At 43.5% G+C, this 19,805-nt stretch overlaps 3 protein-coding genes across 5 annotated transcripts; 1 reads left to right on the forward strand and 2 right to left on the reverse strand.

The window, feature by feature from the left end:
• Positions 1-7,971: 7,971 nt before the first annotated feature.
• znf740b (zinc finger protein 740b) lies at positions 7,972-14,507 on the reverse strand. Of its 3 annotated transcripts, none has more exons than XM_056587420.1 (7): positions 14,227-14,507; positions 12,667-12,826; positions 12,288-12,512; positions 11,817-11,951; positions 11,600-11,726; positions 11,147-11,265; positions 7,972-10,709 (listed from the first exon to the last, which is right to left on the reverse strand). In XM_056587420.1, exons 2-7 carry the CDS (start codon positions 12,709-12,711, stop codon positions 10,530-10,532), a joined length of 831 nt encoding a protein of 276 aa, XP_056443395.1. In that variant the 5' UTR covers positions 12,712-12,826; positions 14,227-14,507; the 3' UTR covers positions 7,972-10,529. The 3 variants fall into 3 exon arrangements, with proteins under 3 accessions (XP_056443395.1, XP_056443387.1, XP_056443403.1); XM_056587412.1 differs by having other exon boundaries at positions 10,306-10,709; positions 12,661-12,826; XM_056587428.1 differs by lacking the exon at positions 12,667-12,826 and having other exon boundaries at positions 10,306-10,709; positions 14,227-14,504.
• Positions 14,279-18,098, forward strand: LOC130380285 (THAP domain-containing protein 2-like). The gene is made up of 5 exons (XM_056587448.1): positions 14,279-14,782; positions 14,965-15,160; positions 15,356-15,475; positions 15,572-15,756; positions 15,854-18,098. Exons 1-4 carry the CDS (start codon positions 14,703-14,705, stop codon positions 15,728-15,730), a joined length of 555 nt encoding a protein of 184 aa, XP_056443423.1. The 5' UTR covers positions 14,279-14,702; the 3' UTR covers positions 15,731-15,756; positions 15,854-18,098.
• Positions 15,277-19,442, reverse strand: zgc:174906 (uncharacterized protein LOC571548 homolog). Its single transcript, XM_056587440.1, has 4 exons — positions 19,358-19,442; positions 17,852-18,176; positions 17,696-17,770; positions 15,277-17,608 (listed from the first exon to the last, which is right to left on the reverse strand). Exons 2-4 carry the CDS (start codon positions 18,153-18,155, stop codon positions 17,328-17,330), a joined length of 660 nt encoding a protein of 219 aa, XP_056443415.1. The 5' UTR covers positions 18,156-18,176; positions 19,358-19,442; the 3' UTR covers positions 15,277-17,327.
• Positions 19,443-19,805: the final 363 nt, after the last annotated feature.

A 19,805-nucleotide genomic window follows, 5' to 3' on the forward strand; every position in this document is an offset into this window, starting at 1 on the left:
TTGTCATAGACACACGGGTTAGAGCCCTGTAATTGATCGATGCATATCATGAAAGAGGTCTCTCTCTCTCTCTCTCTCTTTCTCTCTCTCTCTCTCTCTCTCTCTCTCTTCCCTCCCTCCATCTCCCTCTCCCTCTCTCTGTCCATCATGAAAGAGGTCTATATCTCTTTCTCCCTCTCTTTCTCCCTCTCTTTCACTCTTGGCGGTGTTGCAAGTTGTGTGCCGGTGCATTCGGTGTGTGTGTGTAACAGTCAATAAATTATCAGCAGCACGCTTACAGAGTGTTTATGTCATAGCCAATGTGCCTTAGCATCCATGGAATGGCCTGACCTCCGAAAGGGAAACAACACCAGGAAAAAAGCAATGACACTGTATTAGAGTCGGTAAAGCACACACATTAAGCCTAGCGTCGTAATAACAGGATGACTGAGACAAAGGGCAGGACCGCGTGATATTTTATGACCTACTGAATTAGCATTAACGGGCACACCCATAGCACCGGGTTCACATTTGAATATTACAAGCCTGTACCGTAACAACTCAATATATGAAAAACGAGTGGTAGCCTACATTTCTTAACCAGTGCACCAGTGCATTGATTCAATTGCAAGACAAAAGCTAAAGCAATTTTCGAATGCCCTGAAGGCAAATGCATGGATTCTACTCTGAATGGGTCATTATAGGCTGCAGAGAATGCATGTGGCTGCACATGTGAAAGGGGAGAGTGGTTGTACGATGGGGGCCCCCGGGGCCGGCCCTCCTGCCACAGAGGAGCCTGGCTCTAGCCTGACTTGCTTTATGGCCATGGCTGGCCCTCGCTGGGCCTGTTTATGGATTCCCATCGAAACAGAGAATCATGGTTGCTGGAGGAAACGCCAGCCAAAACCAACACCTCCACCGGCGCCCCTCGGCCCCCTGCCGTAACTCAGCACGTTGTTTATGTTTGTGAAGAGCAACGGAAAAAATACAAGTAGTTATCACCTTAGATGGCTTTACAATTCTGGTGTTAAGGTTTACTTTTTTTTTGGCGGTTGATATAAGATAAAAATGTCACCCTGAACGAGGCCTGGTTTATCGGGTGTCATAACAGCTTGGCGAGGAAATTGGTGGACTAAGTTGAGGGAAAGATCTTGTTGTTTTTTTTTCAGCGGAATTCAAAATATCATTGCGTTTGCAGAATCCTTTTATTTTTTTATGGCACCCATACGATTTATTTCATGAAAATGTCCCACTTTGATAGGATAGTGAAATTGCCTTGCCAAGGGCATGGTTAAAATATATAATATATTCTACCTGCTTTTCCTCATGTTATGATGCTATCCTCTGCAGAACTCGCTGTGCTGCAGCCTACATCCCTGCTGCCACAGAGAGAATGCTTTATAGCACGGTTCCTGATGTAATCCATATGTGGGAATTAAACTGTCTTCCCTGTGATCTAAGCAATCCGCTCCTTCCTGAACCAAAGCCGGGTCCTACTGTGCAGCACTGTCGACCTTGGTCCTCCTAGGAGCCCTCACAATTGAATGCATGTGCATGTGCAGGCTTGAGTCCCGCTGAGCTGAGCACCAACGTGGGCTTGGTTCCGAGGACCCGCCGGTATCAAACCGACAAGGCTGAAGAATGTTTGGACTGCGAGTGTGGATGCGGGAGTGTGCTAAATTAAAGATAATCCGTCATTCTCACTGTAGACCGTCCACATCAGGCACAGTCGCGCAGGCTGTTAAGCTTTATGAGCGCTTTTCCCGCTGTTGTTTGGATTCCTGCCGCAGCGCCCCTGGGGGCCATGTGTTCCTCTTCTGTTGCGGCCAGTGTTCAGTGTTATTGGGTTCCTCACATGGTATCCACGGTTTTACCACATTGTGTGTACATGCGTCTCCGCCTCCCCTCCCCCCACCCCGACATCCCATCCTCTCCAGAAACCCCCAAAAAATAAGGTGAAGCAGTATTTATTCTGTGGCATGCCTCAGAAACCTCTCTGTCTTCCCCTCCTCCCTCTTCCATCTCTCCCTTTTCTCTCTCCTCACTTTCTCTCCTCCCTCCCACCTTCCCTCCCTCCCTCTCCATGGATTCCCCAACCACACCACAATGCCGTTAACAGGCGCACCCCTGACAGATTTACTGCCATCTTCTTTCCATTGGCCGCGAGCGTGACAGTCCAGATTTAATGCCGACTTCTCATTGGCCGAGACATGACAGGTTAATTTATGGGTGCTCTGTGATTTGATGCCGGGTGCCTTTGAAGTGAGTTACAGCTCTGTCGCTTATAGGACACAGAAAGGGTGTCAGGTTGCAATCGTAAAATCTTATCCCCGAAGGGAGGTGGTGCTGGTGTATAATTGTCCTGACGTCATTAGAGTAGGAGAGACCTTCCGGAGAGCAGAGACCGAAAAATAACAAATATCAGACAGAAAGGAAAACCTATGGCTGGATGTCTGTCAGAAAGAGATGACAAAACCAAGTGCTAAACTCCTTACTAAATAAAACTCAAGCAAGGCTCATGTTTATTTGTAGTGCATAACTTTTATTTTTCCGAGGTACAGTCTTTATTTATTCACTATATATGCATCAGTTCTTCACCCCAGAGTTGTTCTGCCTCTCCGTGTCCGCAATGCTTGTTTTGTCTTGTCCCCATAACCCTGCCCCTTTAACGCGGCCGCCATCTTCCCTGCTCCCATCGGCTCATTCCTCTTGTGATCAGTGGGCTCTCAAAATGGTTTAGAGGACCTTAAGTGACAGGGAGTAAATCACTATTGCATAGCTGATCAACAGCAGCAAACTGCCAAAGTCACTTTGACATCTGCCTAGTGTATCTGCTTAGTCCAGCGCGCTGTTCGTGCAGCACCATCATCTATCTGCTGCCTATCTCTTCATCAGCCAGGCAGTTTATCCTGCCGAGATCAGGAAGAGCAGGAATGTGGCCCTGTAACGGCCATGACCCATGGAGCTGTAGAAGGGGTAAATGGCAAGGCTGCCCCTGCGCTCTCTATCAACCCCCTGAATTCATGCGCCATTTCCCGTCTATATCAAATCCCTCTCCTTACTCGTTCACTTTACACTTAGGGCCGTCTGCTCAAGTGGAAAATTGCTGGAGAATAAAGAGACGGAGGCAGGCTCCCGGACTACCCTTGCAGAGCTGGATTGCATAATTCCGTGAGGCGCCGACTCATGAGCTTGATAACTTTTGAGATGGGGGGGTGGGGTTACACAGAGCGCCTACTGACAACGTGTCACTGATGAGAAAGAAAACAGGCTTTCCGTGTGTAGAAGTTACGACCCCTCTCTGAGGAATGATGGAATGTCTTGGTGGTTTTCTAGATGAGTTCACGCATATCTGTACGGAGAATGCACTGGGTCAGACACGCCCCTTTCTATGTACTACATCTCTATGTCCCAAGTAATTCCTCATGAGGAATTGGCTTCTGACAGGCCCGTTTGCTGTTGTCAATCGGGTGCTTTCAAGAGTATTGACAGCAGTGCAGCGGCAGGTCACAGGCCAACACGTCGTTCCTATTGGACTGAAATGTTCACTGTCGGTACACTCATAGTCTAGAGCCCCCCACAACTATTACTCTGTCATGTCGTCAGCCTCTTACATGTTATCCCACAGTTTACGCTTATGGACTGGCCCCGGCTAAACTAAGCTTCAAGTGCAGTCTCTCCCTCCACCATCAAACGACTCAAGTATTACAAATGAGTGCGAGGGTTCGGGGCAGGGCTTTGAAGTGAGGCCACCTATTTCCTTTCACCAACTGTTTGATATCTATTAACACCTTAGGGTTTTTTTTTTTTTTTTTTTTGCACAGGTAAACAGGCCCTTAAAGTTAAGACCTAGAGTGGCACTTACTCATAGGCCCGTGTCTGAAGTGACAGGGGTTCCCGGGAGAGGTTGTTGAGACTCCCTGTGTCGGTGGTAGAGAGCCATTGATTAATGTGGTGGCATAATGCCATGGCGTGTTAATGCATCTGCTCAGGCTGAACGTGCCCCCATTGGAAAGGGATCTTTAAGTCGGCGCGGCGCCAGAGAATCCCTCCTGTCCACCGGAATGGAGACGACTCTGGGGTCAAATAAATCTCCACAAATAGGGTACTGCAGTCCTCCTTTGGATCTACATCGAGAGTATTGAATCTGCATAGACTAGTAGGTCTAAAATTGATGATTGGTAATGCCACAAGTAAGATTGCATTCTTTTTTCCCCCCTGTCGAATGCTCCTCGGTTGTCGATGCCTCTCTGCCCGGCTATGTTTTGTTGGAAGGAGATATTCTACAAATCAAAGGTATTTTTCCCAATATAAATGATCAATGGTTCATGGTACTGATAAGACGTCATAGCATTTCTACTCTAAAAAACTTAGAAGACTTATTGTTACAGTCAAGATCAGATTTCCCACATAGTTTTTACCAATATTGTAAAGCCAATAAAACACTCATTGCTACAAACTTCCAACTAATGCTACCATGCTTGTTTAGTCTGCAGTGCATACACACTGCATGCTACCTACTTGAAAAGTTTGCAGTGCACTCTACATGTGAGCAAACATCCATAACAAGAGCAACAACCAGAATTTCTCCATCTCTCCGGACACCATTTTTATTGGTAGCTGTACTTCAACCTCTTCATATGCAAGTGAAAATGTGACAATAAAAATACTAATATACACATGAGCAGGCAAAAGCCATATCCATGCCTTCTGCCTGCTCAGGTGTATCGTACTGTTCAAAGGCATATGCAACGTTTCAACGAGTCACACGCATGCATGAACACACAAACACACAGTGACTAAAAAATAACCAATAAATCTGATAAACCATTAAGATAACATCAACTCTCCCTTTCAGTGGTTGCTAGTAAATGACTCATCTATAACTACATTCAACCAACTAATTTATGATGAAACACGTGTGTTCATGACGTGAGGCTGAAATGCTGAAATTAATTAATCTGCTTGAGTATAAGTTAATTAGGGAATTAGTGTCAGTTGACTGAATGTGTGTCACATTGAAATGTGGCCCCTCATATTGAGATGTTTATGCGTCATGTGATCGGCAGCCCCCGCCCGTCCCCCGTACCTGTGCTCTCTTCATGGCTGATGGGACCAAGGTGTGTCAATGGCACACACATCTCTACATAATTCCACTTCATTTCATTTGGGGGCCATTTTGTTTGTGCTCCAAGCTATTATTAAGATGGCTGCCTTTCCTATGGAGGCCCCGATGAGTCCCTCCTAAGGTAGACACTTAATCTACATTGCATCTTCCGACCCATCCTTTATTTCATAAAAATGGTTCATACTATAGTCGAGTATTGCAATATTTGGCAATCATCAAATATGTCACCACAAGAACCGACTGTTCTGAAAAAGAAACAACAGATATATGTCCCATGCTTTATTGAAACGCAGAATCATCTTGCCAGGGACTGGGAAGAAGACAGATTGATGATTGGAGCGGGTAACTGCTCGCAGGATTGATTTGATTGCCGTAACATGTTTGGATTCCTGATATTTGAAAGGTTGTATTTGACCTATTATACTCATGGGCTGGCAAGACCGCTGATAATATTGGGTTGAATTGTGTGTGTGTGTGTGTGTGTGTGTGTGTGTGTGTGTGTGTGTGCGTGTGTGTGTGTGTGTGTGTTCTGTGCAGTGGTGCAGTGGTGCAGCAAGGGGGTAGAGGTAGGAGTATCCGGGGTGGCAGAATTGAATTCATAATGATGAGCAGCGCTGCCACTGTGCTGACGGCCAAAGACCACCTCAGACAGCTTAAATATCACCGCTAATTAACGCGGAGAGGTGGGCTGTCACGCACGTGATGGATGTTAGCGGGGTGAGGGGGTGGGGGGGGCACGGCGACGCTCTAGGCCAGTCGACCGTTCCTTTATTAATCAAAAGCCTCAGATGAGACGGCACTCCCACACTTGGGGAGTGAGGAGATAGCAGGAACCCATTGTTGTGGAGACGGTTTCAATCATCCTCCTGGCCCTGAGAGGTATTTGATCAGAGTTGGGGGTGGGGGGGGGGGGGGAGGTTCCAAACACTTCGTAGGGAGACTGGGGGCTTTGCCAACTAGGGCTTTTGTTTTTGTAAACCTCCGTCCCGTTCGTTTGCTGACAGCTCTGCCGTTGTTTTTTATTTTGGGCGGCATTCATTTTTATTTATTTTTACAGTCCGCTGAGATTTAGTAGCCACAGGGGGAATCTTTGGTTGGATGTCCTGTTGGTTTCTGCCTTCATAGAGAGCAGAGCTGTGTCCCCTGGCCCCCCACACCCCTGATGAAGGGTGGGAGAGATTGGAGAAGTCAGTACCCCACCCCCTCTCTCTCTCTCGCTCTCTCTCTCTCTCTCTCTCTCCCTCTCTATAGGCCTACCTCTCTCCTTCTCTCTCTTTCTCCTTCTCTCTCTTGGATCAGGTTCAAAGGCGTGGGAGTATTGGCTTGGAATCCATACAGTAACATTGCTAGAGCACAAAAAAGTATATATAAATAAATATATAGGTAGGTACATCTACGTGCCTCTCTCCCTCTGTGTCTCTCGCTCCGGACCTCCTCTCCCTGGCCCAGATCTGGAGGCGGGAGGGGATTATGCTATGCCCTATATGTATGAAGATGGAGTGGTCTCCCCTCTCTGATCTGCTCCCCGTCTCCCTCACTTAAGGCGCTCCGGCGTTAAGTGCTACGGGGCGCTGGGTCCTGTAAATCAGGCTGGAGAGAGGGAAGATGGGTCCCATGGGGTGAGGCGCACACTCCCAGCACCCTGCAGGCTGAGCTCATCCAGACACTTTAATTAAAGAACTGGTCAATAGTGAGAGAAAAGGGGGAGATACTAAGGGTGTGATCCGTTGTCTGTTCAGGCGGATGTGCCGATACACACAGAGCTGGATTATAAGGGGGGGGGGGGGGGGGGGGGGGGGGGGGGGGGGGGGGGCGCGTTGCATTCATTGTGTTGTAAATCCACTTTTTCTTCAACATATCTGGAGACATGGTCACGTTTTCTGTACAAAATTGGTTGATTTTACATCATTATTATTATTCACATTTCTTCACCTTGTATTGATGCACCCTATGCTCATCTCAGCACAGGTGTAAATGTGAGTAGGTATTTGATTAATAATTCCTCTAATTTGAATAGCACTTTACACTGCTTTGAGTATGTGCGTTTGTGTTGGAGGATATCGCACCTCATCCACTATCAGCATATATTAGGCCACACCTGGTGTTGTGGCTGGAAGAGCCTAGACGCTCACCACACACGCTGTAAGGCAGGCCTAGCACTAGTAGGCCTACCTAGTCAAATATAGATTGTTTCATGTCTGTAAATTCTGTACTGGAGGTATATTGCATTCCTCTACCGTAGCAATTGCTACAGTTGCTTTGTTTGCTGTTCAAATCCGTAAACAGCGAAAAAAGTATTCGGTTGTCAACTTATGATTGACTAATGTAGGAAGCCATTAGCAATACCTCCCCCTTGTGGTAAGAAGTATAAGAGCTACGGTAAGACACAAAAAAAACTATATATAATACAACTTAATAACCTGTAACCTTATTGGTAATGTATTTGATCAATTGAACGCTAATGAAATCAACTCAAATTTGCTCTTCCGATCACTAATGACGGAGACATGTTCTGGAGGGCCATCTGGTGGAACACCGAGCAAATTACAATATCTACCATAACTGGCTTCTCGGTACCGATTTACTTACTGCCAGAAAGGCTAGCGTTTACTGCGTACCGGAGGCACAGTGCAACAGGAACGTTACAAGTTCCGGTGTTAATATTGTACTGATTGAACTTTTAATAGTAACATTACAAGCAACCAAAAAAACATGTTAGTAATAGTTGGAGAAGAAGAGGGTGCTTAAAATGTACACATTTATTCAAGTTTGAGGCCCTGATTTACATTTTGTCTTTCTATGTTCAAAATGGATCTTAGCTGAAATGTGAAATGACAACGATGACGAATAACATTTATTTTATAAAAAAAACCTTTTCCTTACCCCCCTACTCTTTACAAAATCCTTGAAATGCTGTTAATTAAGGGGATCAAAAAACACGAAAAAAAACAAAGAAAATGAACAGACCAACCATGACTACACTAAAAATAGTATGGGGGGGAGGGCGAGTGGCAGCTCCTAATACAATTTATAATATATATTAACTTCATACGCAGTAAAAAAGGAAAAACTTTGCCTTTCACATCATCTATTAGCACGGAAGCAATGAAACTACCTACAATAATAGGTATAACTAAATGTCTAGTTCTATTAACTGTTGTCATGTTTTGACCACCACATTTTGAGCGTCCGTAAGAATCCAGTTTGTACAGCTCTGTTGTCATCGTGGCGCTGAAAAGATTGGCACATGGCATCGAGACGATCGTGAAGGTGATGTACTCATGATCTACTCATCTTCACTGAAGAGGCCAGAGGCTGCAGGAGACACCACAGAACATGCCAGTCTATAAACCTTTTGGCTCACAGTCCAAACAGATAAGACACACAAGGATATTGGAAGTTTCTTTAAATAAATCATGTGTGGGAAAAAAAATACAATACAATAAAAACCCAGAGATTTGGATGGCCGGCCTATCTCAATGAAAATATATTTTCCATCTGTCTATAATATTTTTTTTTTGTTTGAAAACAGCTAGACTAGAAGTCGGGTGCCATTCAAGAGGCCCTGCTATGGGTAATCAAGTTCTCTGTATCTCAGGTGAAGCACTAACATGTTGACCCAGCTTTTCATGTGGAAACGCAGAGAGAACACCTCTGACAGCACATAATAGCAATGAAACAAATTCAAACAGGGAAGACGTACAGATGAGATGATTTGAAGGGGTTACAATGTTATTACACAAGTCTCCTTTCTGAACAAAAACAGAATCATACAAACGTTAGGACTTTTGCTGGACATCCCTAAATGTAGATAATCATACTTGTTTCATGAAATAGTTTACCAAAACTCTGACCAGAAGTTTTCTTGTGAACTGTGCTCTGTAGCAGTTATGTCATTCATCGTCGGTACAGAAAATGGTCAGAAATGTGAGAATATCAATATTATGCCAGTTTGTTAACCAAGTCCAATTAAGGCCAAATGGTTACTATGGAAAAAAAACTAGTGCTGTCAGTTAAACGCATTATTAACAGCGTTAACGCAAACCAATTTTAACGGCGTTAATTTTTTTATCGCTCGAATAACGCAATTATTTTATTTTTATCTTTGGCTCAAAACAGAGAAGCAGTAACCTGCCTGCTATATTCAAGGCAGTATGTTTGTATGTTCATCGTTTAATTGCACTATAGGCTTATTTTTGTATCGTCCTGTTTTGATCAGTATATGCCAATGTTGTTATCAATAAAAAACATTTGCACAAGGCAAGCCGATGCACTTCTCCATGTTGATAAGAGCATTAAAATGAGAAAAATGAATTGGACAAAGAAATCGAGGGATATTTAACATAGAACTTTTTTTTGCAATTAATCGTGAGTAAACTATGACATTAATCGCGATTAAATATTTTAATCGCTTGACAGCACTAAAAAAAACATTCTCACATAACGCCATCGTCTAGTAAACGGACACTTTTTTTTGGAAATCCGATGGGGTTAAACTGGTAATTATTCATTTTTAATAGCATTTTCTCTGCTAGGTCAAAGGCATGCCTGCATAGTAAGATTGAAGTTATAGTGATTTGAATACAAGACTTGTATCCGTAATGAAAGATTGATTTCACTTATATTCAAACTGGATGCAAGATAGCCAGCTTGATTCTAGAACACAAACCCCCCCCTATTGCAGAAACTGAAAAGTTAACCCTTTTTGTTGCAAGAGGAAAGAAGCACATCTACTGGTTAGATATGATTACTACTGCCCAAAGGCAGTACAGTCAAGGACACAATTCAACCAAGCAGCTCTAACTAATCAGGGAGGGAAGTAAATCACAATTAGCAGGAGGAAAAGACTGTCCAACACCACTTTTTATAAACAAAGTCTCGTCTCGGGTGTCTGGCACATGTGGTGATGCACCGAGTTCAGTAGTGTGTCTGATAGGTTCTACCTGGTGGTGGTACCACTAAAACAGGAACAGAAAGATAAAATGAAAAAAGAAAAAAAGATCTTTTCCACAGCACATGTAGTAAAATATAGTCTTCCCTTGCATCCCGGCACAGGCCTTACTCTGTGTGTGTGCGTTGTTTGATTATTGCCATAGTGACGTTAACCAAGACCGACTGACCCTGTATTAGTCATATACCATGAGAGTAGCTATCTACCCCCCCCCCCCCCCCCCCCCCCCCCCCCCCCAAACCACAAAAATAAAAAAGGACAAGTTGAGAACAATGTACACCCAGCGCTTAGCATCCGCTTGCGAGAGCAATCCCGGCCGGTTGGGTTGCCGTGGGCCGAACCGCCTAGAGACTGCAGCACCACCTAGCTCCACGGTGTGGTGCTACGGGGCTGTGGATCGCTACACTACCATCCCCAGGGCTGGTCCCTCCATCCTCTCCCTCCACCCTTCAGCGGGGGGGGGGGCAGGGGTCAGACAGTCAGGCGGTTGTTGGAGGGCTGTAGGGGGCTCCAGGTGGCGGTGTGGCCGGGGGGATCCTGGGGGTAGGCCGACGCGCGGCTGTCGCAGCACGCCTGGATCTCCTCCTTGCCGACGCCGCCCGCCGTGCACAGGCGCCGGTGCCGTAGGAGCCGGTCTGTCCGCGAGAAGTTCTGGACACGGACAGAGGGACGGAAGGGGGCCGTCGTCAGACATACAGTCCATCGCAGGGTGTGAAAATAGTGTGGGGGTAAACCAGGTGTGTGTTTTCCGTCTGAACGACATCCATCGCTGTCTGAATCGTTAGGCTAGCCATTGAACAACGCCCTACATGTAAACTTGTGTGTCAGGAGATGGTCAGCGGAGACCGAACCTCCGCAACCAGAATCTAACCGCCATAAATTACACTTCTGCCTGTTTCCGACTCATCTCATGAGTTGGTGATATTTTACTGTATCTTCATAGTTGGCTGTAGTTAGGATGATTTCAACTCAATAATTTGACTGACTGGTTTTCAGTGCCATTGGGGGATGTGATGAGGCCCAGACTATATTTTGTGTGTATGCATGTCTGGTTCTCTTATGTGCGGCGGCATGACGAGCGTTCTCACCTGATGGCACCGGTCGCACTGGTATGGTTTCTCTCCGCTGTGCACACGCTTATGTCTGTCCAGGTGGTAGCGCTGGATGAACCGCATTTCACACGAGTCGCATGCATACGGCTTCTCCCCTGGGAACCGTGCCAGCACAGAGGGAAAGGAGGCAGGTTTCTTATCTGAATTCAACCACTGTTTTGGCTTTGGCTTTCTCAAACCCTTTCACTTACTTCTCCACCTCAAGTGATTCATTTTTTATACACTCATTATTATTATTTACAGTGATCATATTCATTGTGTATAACTATATGCTTTACATATGCATTGTTAACTATAATAGAAAATGCATATCTTTTTTAAATTCCCATTACCATGTACACTTCCCATCTTGGATTCATAAAGTACATGCGAGCTCATCAGTAAAGGGACGTCCAGCCGTCGGTGGGCCGCAGCAGAGGGGGAGCTAACCTGTGTGAGTGAGCATGTGCCGTTTGAGGTGGTAGCTGCTCCGGTACGCCCCGTAGCAGTGGTCACAGATGAAGTTCTTCTGCACCTTCAGCGAGTCGTCCTCCATGACCATGGGCGGCATGATGGGCTACCAAAGGATCACACATTCATTACGGACCCAACCCAACGTCAGCGCACTTATTAAAGCCCTAAAGTGAGTCTGTGTAGGGGTCCTTACCTCCATCTTCTCTTTCATTTTGTTGGGGATCCCTGATTTTTTATGCTTTTTCTTGGGCTGCATATTCTGGTTTGCCTGGATGCCCTTTTCATCCATCATTCTCGATGCGTGATAATCACCATCCTTTCTGATCAACTTTGAGGAAACAATAGATAATATGTATTTGATTTATGACCATGAACAGTAAATTTGAAATGAGGCTGTTGTTTTTCGGTTGATTTAGATATTCACACTCATTCAAAGAAATTACTATTTGTTCATTAATATAGCCTTTACTTCTCCTTAAACGAGAGCTATAGCTATGTATTTATGTACACATATGCCTGTTTTTTCTTGGGATTTATCCAGAATATATTTACGTTGTTCAGTAATGCAAAATATTATGCCTAGAGGCCACATTTGCGTATGAATGTTTAACAATGAGACAGCCTGTCCACTGACCAACTGACTGCTTTTTGCAGCGTCTCTCACCAGTGGCGGGCAGCTTCCATTGGAGGGATGGCCCATGTGACTGTGGTGTAGCTGGTGGCCGTGGTGGTGAGGCTGATGCCCGTGGCTGTGATGGGAATGGTGACTCTCAGGGTTGTCCCTCTGGCCCTGGCCTAGTGGTGACATCATCTTCTTCTGACCTGGAATGCCGTTTGCCTGCATCAGTGCCATGCTGGACAGCACTGCCTCACAGCCCAGAAGTCCAGCCTAGCACACAAGTGAGGGCTAGGTTATCAATAGAGAGCGGAATACCCATGAAGGAGGCAGGCTAGGGGAATGTGTGAATATGCACACTTCACAGGAGTAGAAACACAGACAAAAACAAAAACAATGTGCTTTTATGAGGCTTTCTTACACTGACCCATTTCATATGATCTCGAACAGAAGTGTTGGAATGGTGTGTCATCTTGGCAGTTTGAATGTGTGTGGGGAGTAGGGGATGGGGGGGACAGAGAGGACGTCACTCAGGGTGAGGGGAGACGGAAGACACCGCACCCACCAAAATCATCAGGGGCACAAGCCTGCAATAGAGGTACGACAAACAGGAAGGCTATGAATTAACACGTATGGTCAAATCAGAACCTGGAATGCCAGGCCTCAATTAAGATTAAATCAATAGACTGTTTTGGATGTGAGCAGAATTTAGACTAATTTAGGATAGTGTTTAGACAGGCTTTAACAAGCCCCCAATGGTTTGGTGCATGCCAAGTGTCGTACAAGAAGGACGTGGAAATATATCACAACACAAAAATGAAAGCCGATGTTTGAGAGCAGACATGCAGATGATACAAAAGTAATCACACTAGCCCAGTATAAGCAATAACAAGCAAAAACACTTAGAGAAGGCGATTTTGTGTGCGCTTCTGTTTTGAAGTGAAGCATCAACAACTTCAGCACAAGACAATGTCCATATTTTAGGCAATACCTAAAATAACCTCATTAACATTTAAAAAGTCCACGGGGCCAAAATCCGATGGTGTTTCCAAGAGACATTGCGTAAATGTTTTGTATTTTCCATCAAAGCAATGCTAATTGAATGCAAGAAAAACTACTTAAAGAATTTATATAAACATCAAACTTTGCTTCAAATACAAGTCTATTGTTTAATCATGTTATCAGCCTTGATTTGTCCATTTAACCCTGTTTGTCTTCCCAATTGTAACATAGAGAAATGAGGGCATGGGGATGCGAGCTGTGGACTATTTACCTGTAAGGCGCATGGCTCTATGTTTTCAATGAGTCAATCATTTCTAGCTTTACAGTCGGCCCAATAGTTGTGTGATGCTTAAACGAATCGTTTAAGCTACAAATGTTTGAAACTATTTTCAAACTTGTGCAATGGGGGGTGAAATGTGTCTGGCTTCCCAGTGTTGGAGTTGTAAAATGTTATTGGTAACGTTCACGTTAAAAGGTTCTGCACTCATTTCTAGTGAATGAGTCTTCAGTATGAGGTGCATTGAACATGCGATCAGGAAAGGCAAATGCGTTCCCAATTTTCAACCACGATATCTGTTTTATATCGCCGTAATTCAGCATTAACACAGCGACCATACGAGTCATCAACCATCAGCAGAAAACGATCGGGACGTGTTTATTCGTTCGACTTCCACGCCAAGCAAAGTGACCCGCATCAACGATGAGGGTTAATACTGGGGGGGAAATGTTGACCAAGATTGAAAAGGCTAGCTAGCTTGCTAAGCTAAAGCTGTGCCACAACTCTGAGCCTGCGAACCCCCCACAGCCCCCCATCCCCCCAGCCCCCGCCAGACAACACAACAGCGAGGCAGGGCGTGCAGTTTGAGCGCCGACTACGAATAACAGTACTCTCAGGACGGATACGGGCTAGAATTTAACCGAACTCGGACCGCAATGAGATGCAAAATGTATCGTGTACACAACACTGTAAGTAAATGCCGCTTACCTTTGGATCTTAAGAGTTTCTGAGATCAATTTATCTTGTCGCACTTCCAATTTTTCCTCAGTTTACAAACACTGACAGGAAACGCTACCGGAAGTGCTCCCGCAGGGAAGACACGATTGGTCGGGTTCGTGGTCATGTGACGTAACCTGAGTGACTCGATTCGGCGGCCATTGTTGTGAGGTAATAAACTTCCCTCGGTCCCGTGGAGCATCAAGAAGACGTCCACTTAATTGCGCCGTCGGGCCTGCATTTAGGAGGAACTACAGGTTGTGAGGAATAACATAAATTGCCACATTTCCAAATTCATCGTGACATTTAGCCATGCCGTTATTGTATCGAGGTTGTTGACCATTACAAGAGAAAGCGCAAAATCAGTAACTGATACGCTTGCGTGGTCGCCATCTTGAGGCGGTAACCGTCTTCTGCTTAGGGTGCCTGTTTGGAACTTAAAGTTGGTAAACAAAATAAAAAAACAAATGCCACAAACATGTGCAGCATTTGGGTGCTCCAACCGGAGGAATGACACAAGTAAGTGTCGTGGTATAACCTTTCACAAGTAAGTGGTCATTTTGGTTTGTGTACTTTCCAAAAATGTTGTTCTAACATCCTACTGCTGCACCAATACTTAAGAATCAATTCATAGAAGGCCTTTCGTGCAAACTTACCTGGAAATAAAACACAGTGACCAGTTTGACTACTCATTCAGCCATAATGGATGCATGCATATATTCATCACAGGTTTCCCAAGGATCCAGTGAGAAGAAAGGACTGGACTATTGCCATGAGGCGCAAGGACTTCCAACCTAACAACACAACAGTACTCTGCAGTAGCCACTTCACTACAGATGATTTTGACCGAACTGGACAAACTATTCGTTTGAAGGATTGTGTCAGTCCTTCGGTCTTTACATCCACCCCAGAACATCTGAAAAAAGTGCGTGGTTGTTTTATATTTAAAGCTGCTGCGTTATCTTTCTGAAAAGATGAGTGCATTAGGCTGCACCAAGGAGCCAAAGTCTCTTTTAATAATCAACCTGAAATGGGAAATTACCTCCCTTGTTGGCTATGTCTTGTTTATTTGAAAATGTTTTTGTTTTTTGTTAATTCTCCTCTTGTTTATTCATCACAGGTGCCTCATAAAGCCAGACTGACCAGGACCTCCATGAAAGCTGCCGAAGAGCGCGTTGTTTCGGTAGTAGTTCCTGGAGTGACACGCACCACCCCATCAACCGCTGTAAAGAGTATCCCGGTAAATATCGCAATATACAACAGCGTTGTGTTGTTTTGTGTTGCAGCGTCACGTCGACAAGAAGGGTAAGGAATTTTAAAATGAACTATTTTACAGGATCATCACTATGCACTTGACCAGATACAAGTGAAATCCAAAGTCATCAAGGCTCAAAAGAGGATAGATGAACTGGAAAAGCAGCTTAGAAATGCGAAGGATCGCGAGAGAAGGTTGAAACTCACCGTGAAGTCACTGATTTCAAACCAGACCGAGTAGAGGGCCCCTATGACTCCATCCATCGGGTAAGACTTAAACATTGCATACACAACTCTCTTCCATTGTGGTCATTTGTTTCATCCATCACATCACTTTACATATTTCTTCATCTTTACAATTCAGATTGAATGGCATCTTGGTCTTCCTGTTGTCTGGTGAGGGACTATCAGTCCTTGCGTTTCTTCATCAAACGGCAGGCTAACGATGTTACATCCACAACATGTATGACACACAACCGGGGGACCCTCACCCGTCCTGATGTGATCTCATGAGCCATCGAGACGCCCCCTCAACACGAAGACGTCTAACGGAGCGATGGCCACTGCTCCCTCCCTTCGGAGTGGGGGGTATGACTGGGTTTAACGTCTAGAAGGTGAATTAAGATGCAGTCAATGAGTGCCCGAATAGATGGGGGGGGGTTCTGCATCAGCAGCCTATCAGTGCAGTTTATCCATTGGTTGGTAAGTGGGATGGTTCAGTCTGACAAACATTTGAAGGATATTCGAACTTGGACAATATAGAGGAATCATTGCTTCATGAGACGGTCATTTTCGTTACCAAGAGGAATTTTTGGAATTGGTCTTGTCTGGAATGGAAGGTCCAATACAGTAGATTCTGTGTCCAAACCATGTTTCCTTTGGGACATTAAAGTTTTTCTTTTGTCTTTTAATAGTACGCGTTTTCTTTTTTAAATAGAAGCTGTCAATCAGGATCAAAATGTTTGTGTTTATTTTTGTCTTCATTTTGTGACTTCAGTGATGTGCAGCTGTTTGAGCTGATCAAAGTTGATTTTGCAATTTACAAAAACCTAATTTTAAATTTATAATAACTGGCCAATAGAGATGAGATATGCTTAAATTCAATATATGCTGGAGGACTCCGCAGGAATAAATAGGAACTTCTGACATGTTTTTTTTATTTTTATACTGAAAACCTAGCTCCAAAATCAGACCTAGAGCACCTCTTTAATAATTAGTTATTGAGTAATTTGTAAAGTCAGTTTCTGCCATCAACAACTGTCTGCTTTCTTATTTATTGATAAAAAAAGTGGTTACGCTTGTAGAAAACAGAATAGAAAATACCTGTATTTCTTAAGACCCTTATGGCTCCCCCAAAAATCAATGTATCATTTGCACGGACCAATTCGCATCAAAAAGCAGTGTAACAGAAATGACACAGCAACGTAAAATATAGGCTTTATATAAAATTAAAAATTATTCAACTTGAAAGTAGTATAGAATATTGCATTGTATACATTTACTAGAGTTGGTCCAAGATCCCAATTTCCCAAGTGTGTCTAAAGGTATGTGGTTAAAAAGCAAGAGCGTAGCTTTAGATCATAACAACAACCTAGTCATACCCTTCACCACTGCATGAACCAGCGGTGCTTTGTTTTTGCCTTACATTTCGAAGATGTATTGAACGTTTACGAGGAGGCATCTTTTATGTTGGATCAAATTAGGGAAATAAAACATTTTGAGGGCACGTGATGGGCTCTGTAACATGTGAATGCCATGATTAGTCTACAAATCTGATTAATAAGATATAGTGGTAGTACGGTGTGCATGTAAACATAATGAAAGGAATAGTGCTTGACTCAACTGCTCTCCAGTAGAGAATCTAACACCTCAGGGTCAAGGCCCAAATCCTCATGGCTGAGGAGGTCATGCAGCTTGGCTGCTGTGGCATTTTCCCTTTTACGAGAACGCCAAGTTTGCAGCATGCGAAATGCTCGCATCTTTTGGGTGTTATTTTCCGCTTCAATCGCATCCAACTTCTCGCTGCTAATATCCAGCACCTGTATTCCAACTTCCTTCCAGGTACTGGACATCGCACCAGCCACCTTCAGCAGCTGTTTCTGTGTCACTATTTTAGAGACTGTGCATGAAAACGGGGAAGAAGACAAGTCAGTGTGAAATATGGGGATGATTTTGACCGGACATGAATATAAGTGCAGTCACCCACCAACACTCATGCATGGTTGATTTGTAGATCTTGACTGTTGTGCTGAATCCTCAGTGGTCCTCTTTGATGCTTCTTCTATAACAAAAATAGATTACACTCAATGAAAGTACATACCGTATGTAAGCTACATGTAACGACACATATAAACATGTATACCTGGGTCTGGGTTCACCAGGATAGACAGTCTTGGGAAGTTCTCCTGAAAGGTATCTTCCTTCAGCAGTTCCAGCAGACCGTGTGAGACCTTAGGCCCTCCGTCGTATATCAGATCCAGTAGAGTTGTCACCTTCTCAGTTGAAATCTGTTGGGCTCTGACCTTCTTGTACCCATTTTCTGTCACAAGCTTGCGAGAGTGTGCATGCTGCAGAAGTAATTCGGGATCAGCACTCAAGATGTCAATCAACTTTGGTTTCAAGCACCTCAGCAGCTGATGGTTTGATGTTTCTGATTCTTTATCCATGACAGAATGTTACTCTGGCATCTGAAATGTAGAAACGTAAAATGTTTTACTTTGTTGGTAGCAATTTAAGACACATGTCATGGTATAAATCTGTTCAACAGTGTATGCAACAGCTAATGTTATACAAATAATGGTTTATTATGTGTATTTCCGGATCTAATAACTTTTTTGGGGTAAGTTGGTAAAGTTAACCATTTTAATATTAATTTATCAAAAATTTACCGGACTGATTCAGCACAGTCCATCCCACTGACCATCCACAGTCCCATCACATTGTCTTGTGTTTTGTAGGTCTAATAGCATATTTACTGTTCTTGCTAACTGTTGCGTTATATGCATTAACGTATTAACAGTAACTGGAATTAATGGGCCAGGTTTATTGTCTTAGATGACAGCTGAAAAACTTGAGAGTAAAATTAACAAACAAGAATGACAAATACTCAGAACACCTCAACGCAGAGTTATTGCATTACTCTGCTACAGCACTGCTTGCTGACAATTACTGTATTAGCATTTAACGAAAATTAAAAAAATTAAAAAAATCATGCTGGGAACCTTCTCATTGAGACCCGAGGTTCATTCGTAAAGTGTAAAAAAAAATGAAGGAGCTGGCTTTACTAGATTTTCCGGCTCTTCCGGCTTTTTAACTGATTAATGGTCCCATTCGGGCTGGAATGAATCCCATACTAGGGGATATATTGCATAACACAGAATAGATTAAAAAGGACATTATTTTATCAATAACCATTACACGTTAACATTGGTAAACAATTAGCCATTAAAAAAAAACGAGGTAAAAAAAAACTATGAAATGACACCAACAACAAAATAAAAACATTGCTTTCGAATGGGTGAGAAAATGTTACACATACAAAGACCAGAGCTCAGTGCGCCACACATATTGGAAACACATTTAAAGTAAATGATGACTTCAATGTAAACTTATATTGTGAGTCTCTATATTAATGTATATTGCCCTATATTCTTTATCAATATGGTTATAGTTTTAGCTTACTCAAATCAATCAAAGGGCCGAACAACTTGGTCTTAAGATGCTCTCTAAAATAGGTGGGCTATCACTTTAAAGCACGTAGTAAAGATTATTCATTCATAAAAGCAAGTGGAGACGAAATAACTGCACTCATTTTCATTCAAATTAGGTTGAATTGCGTTTTAGTATTTTTTTTAATCGCTGTTCTTACCAATGTTGTTGATCCAGGGAAAAACAATGTATCTTCTTTAGGTTTCAGTTTCAAGCAGGGCGGAGAATGCTCTTCTTCGCGGAGGATACAGCGTGTACTGCCATATAGTGGAGAAATTGGTTATTATTTTAGTTCCACATTGTGCAACTGTGACACCTTGTGGCATTATTTATATTAAAAAAAGGATTGTTAAAAGATACATTTATTAAGCGACTAAAATGTTTCGACCCATATGTCTGAGGCAAAGAAGACAAATTTGCCCTTAACAATTAATAATGCAAAGTGTGTGCATAAAAAATTCTCTGTTATTACAAAGTTGTATTACCAATTCCAGCATAAAGGCAGTAGGCCTATACTATGGTTTTTTGTTGTTATGCAATGTCTACCAAGAAATAAGATAAGAGAATAGTTACATTTCCAGAACATTCAATGATGTGATGATATCTAA

Source organism: Gadus chalcogrammus, chromosome 1 (assembly GCF_026213295.1).
Source record: "Gadus chalcogrammus isolate NIFS_2021 chromosome 1, NIFS_Gcha_1.0, whole genome shotgun sequence".
In the NCBI taxonomy this organism is placed as follows: Eukaryota; Metazoa; Chordata; class Actinopteri; order Gadiformes; family Gadidae; genus Gadus; species Gadus chalcogrammus.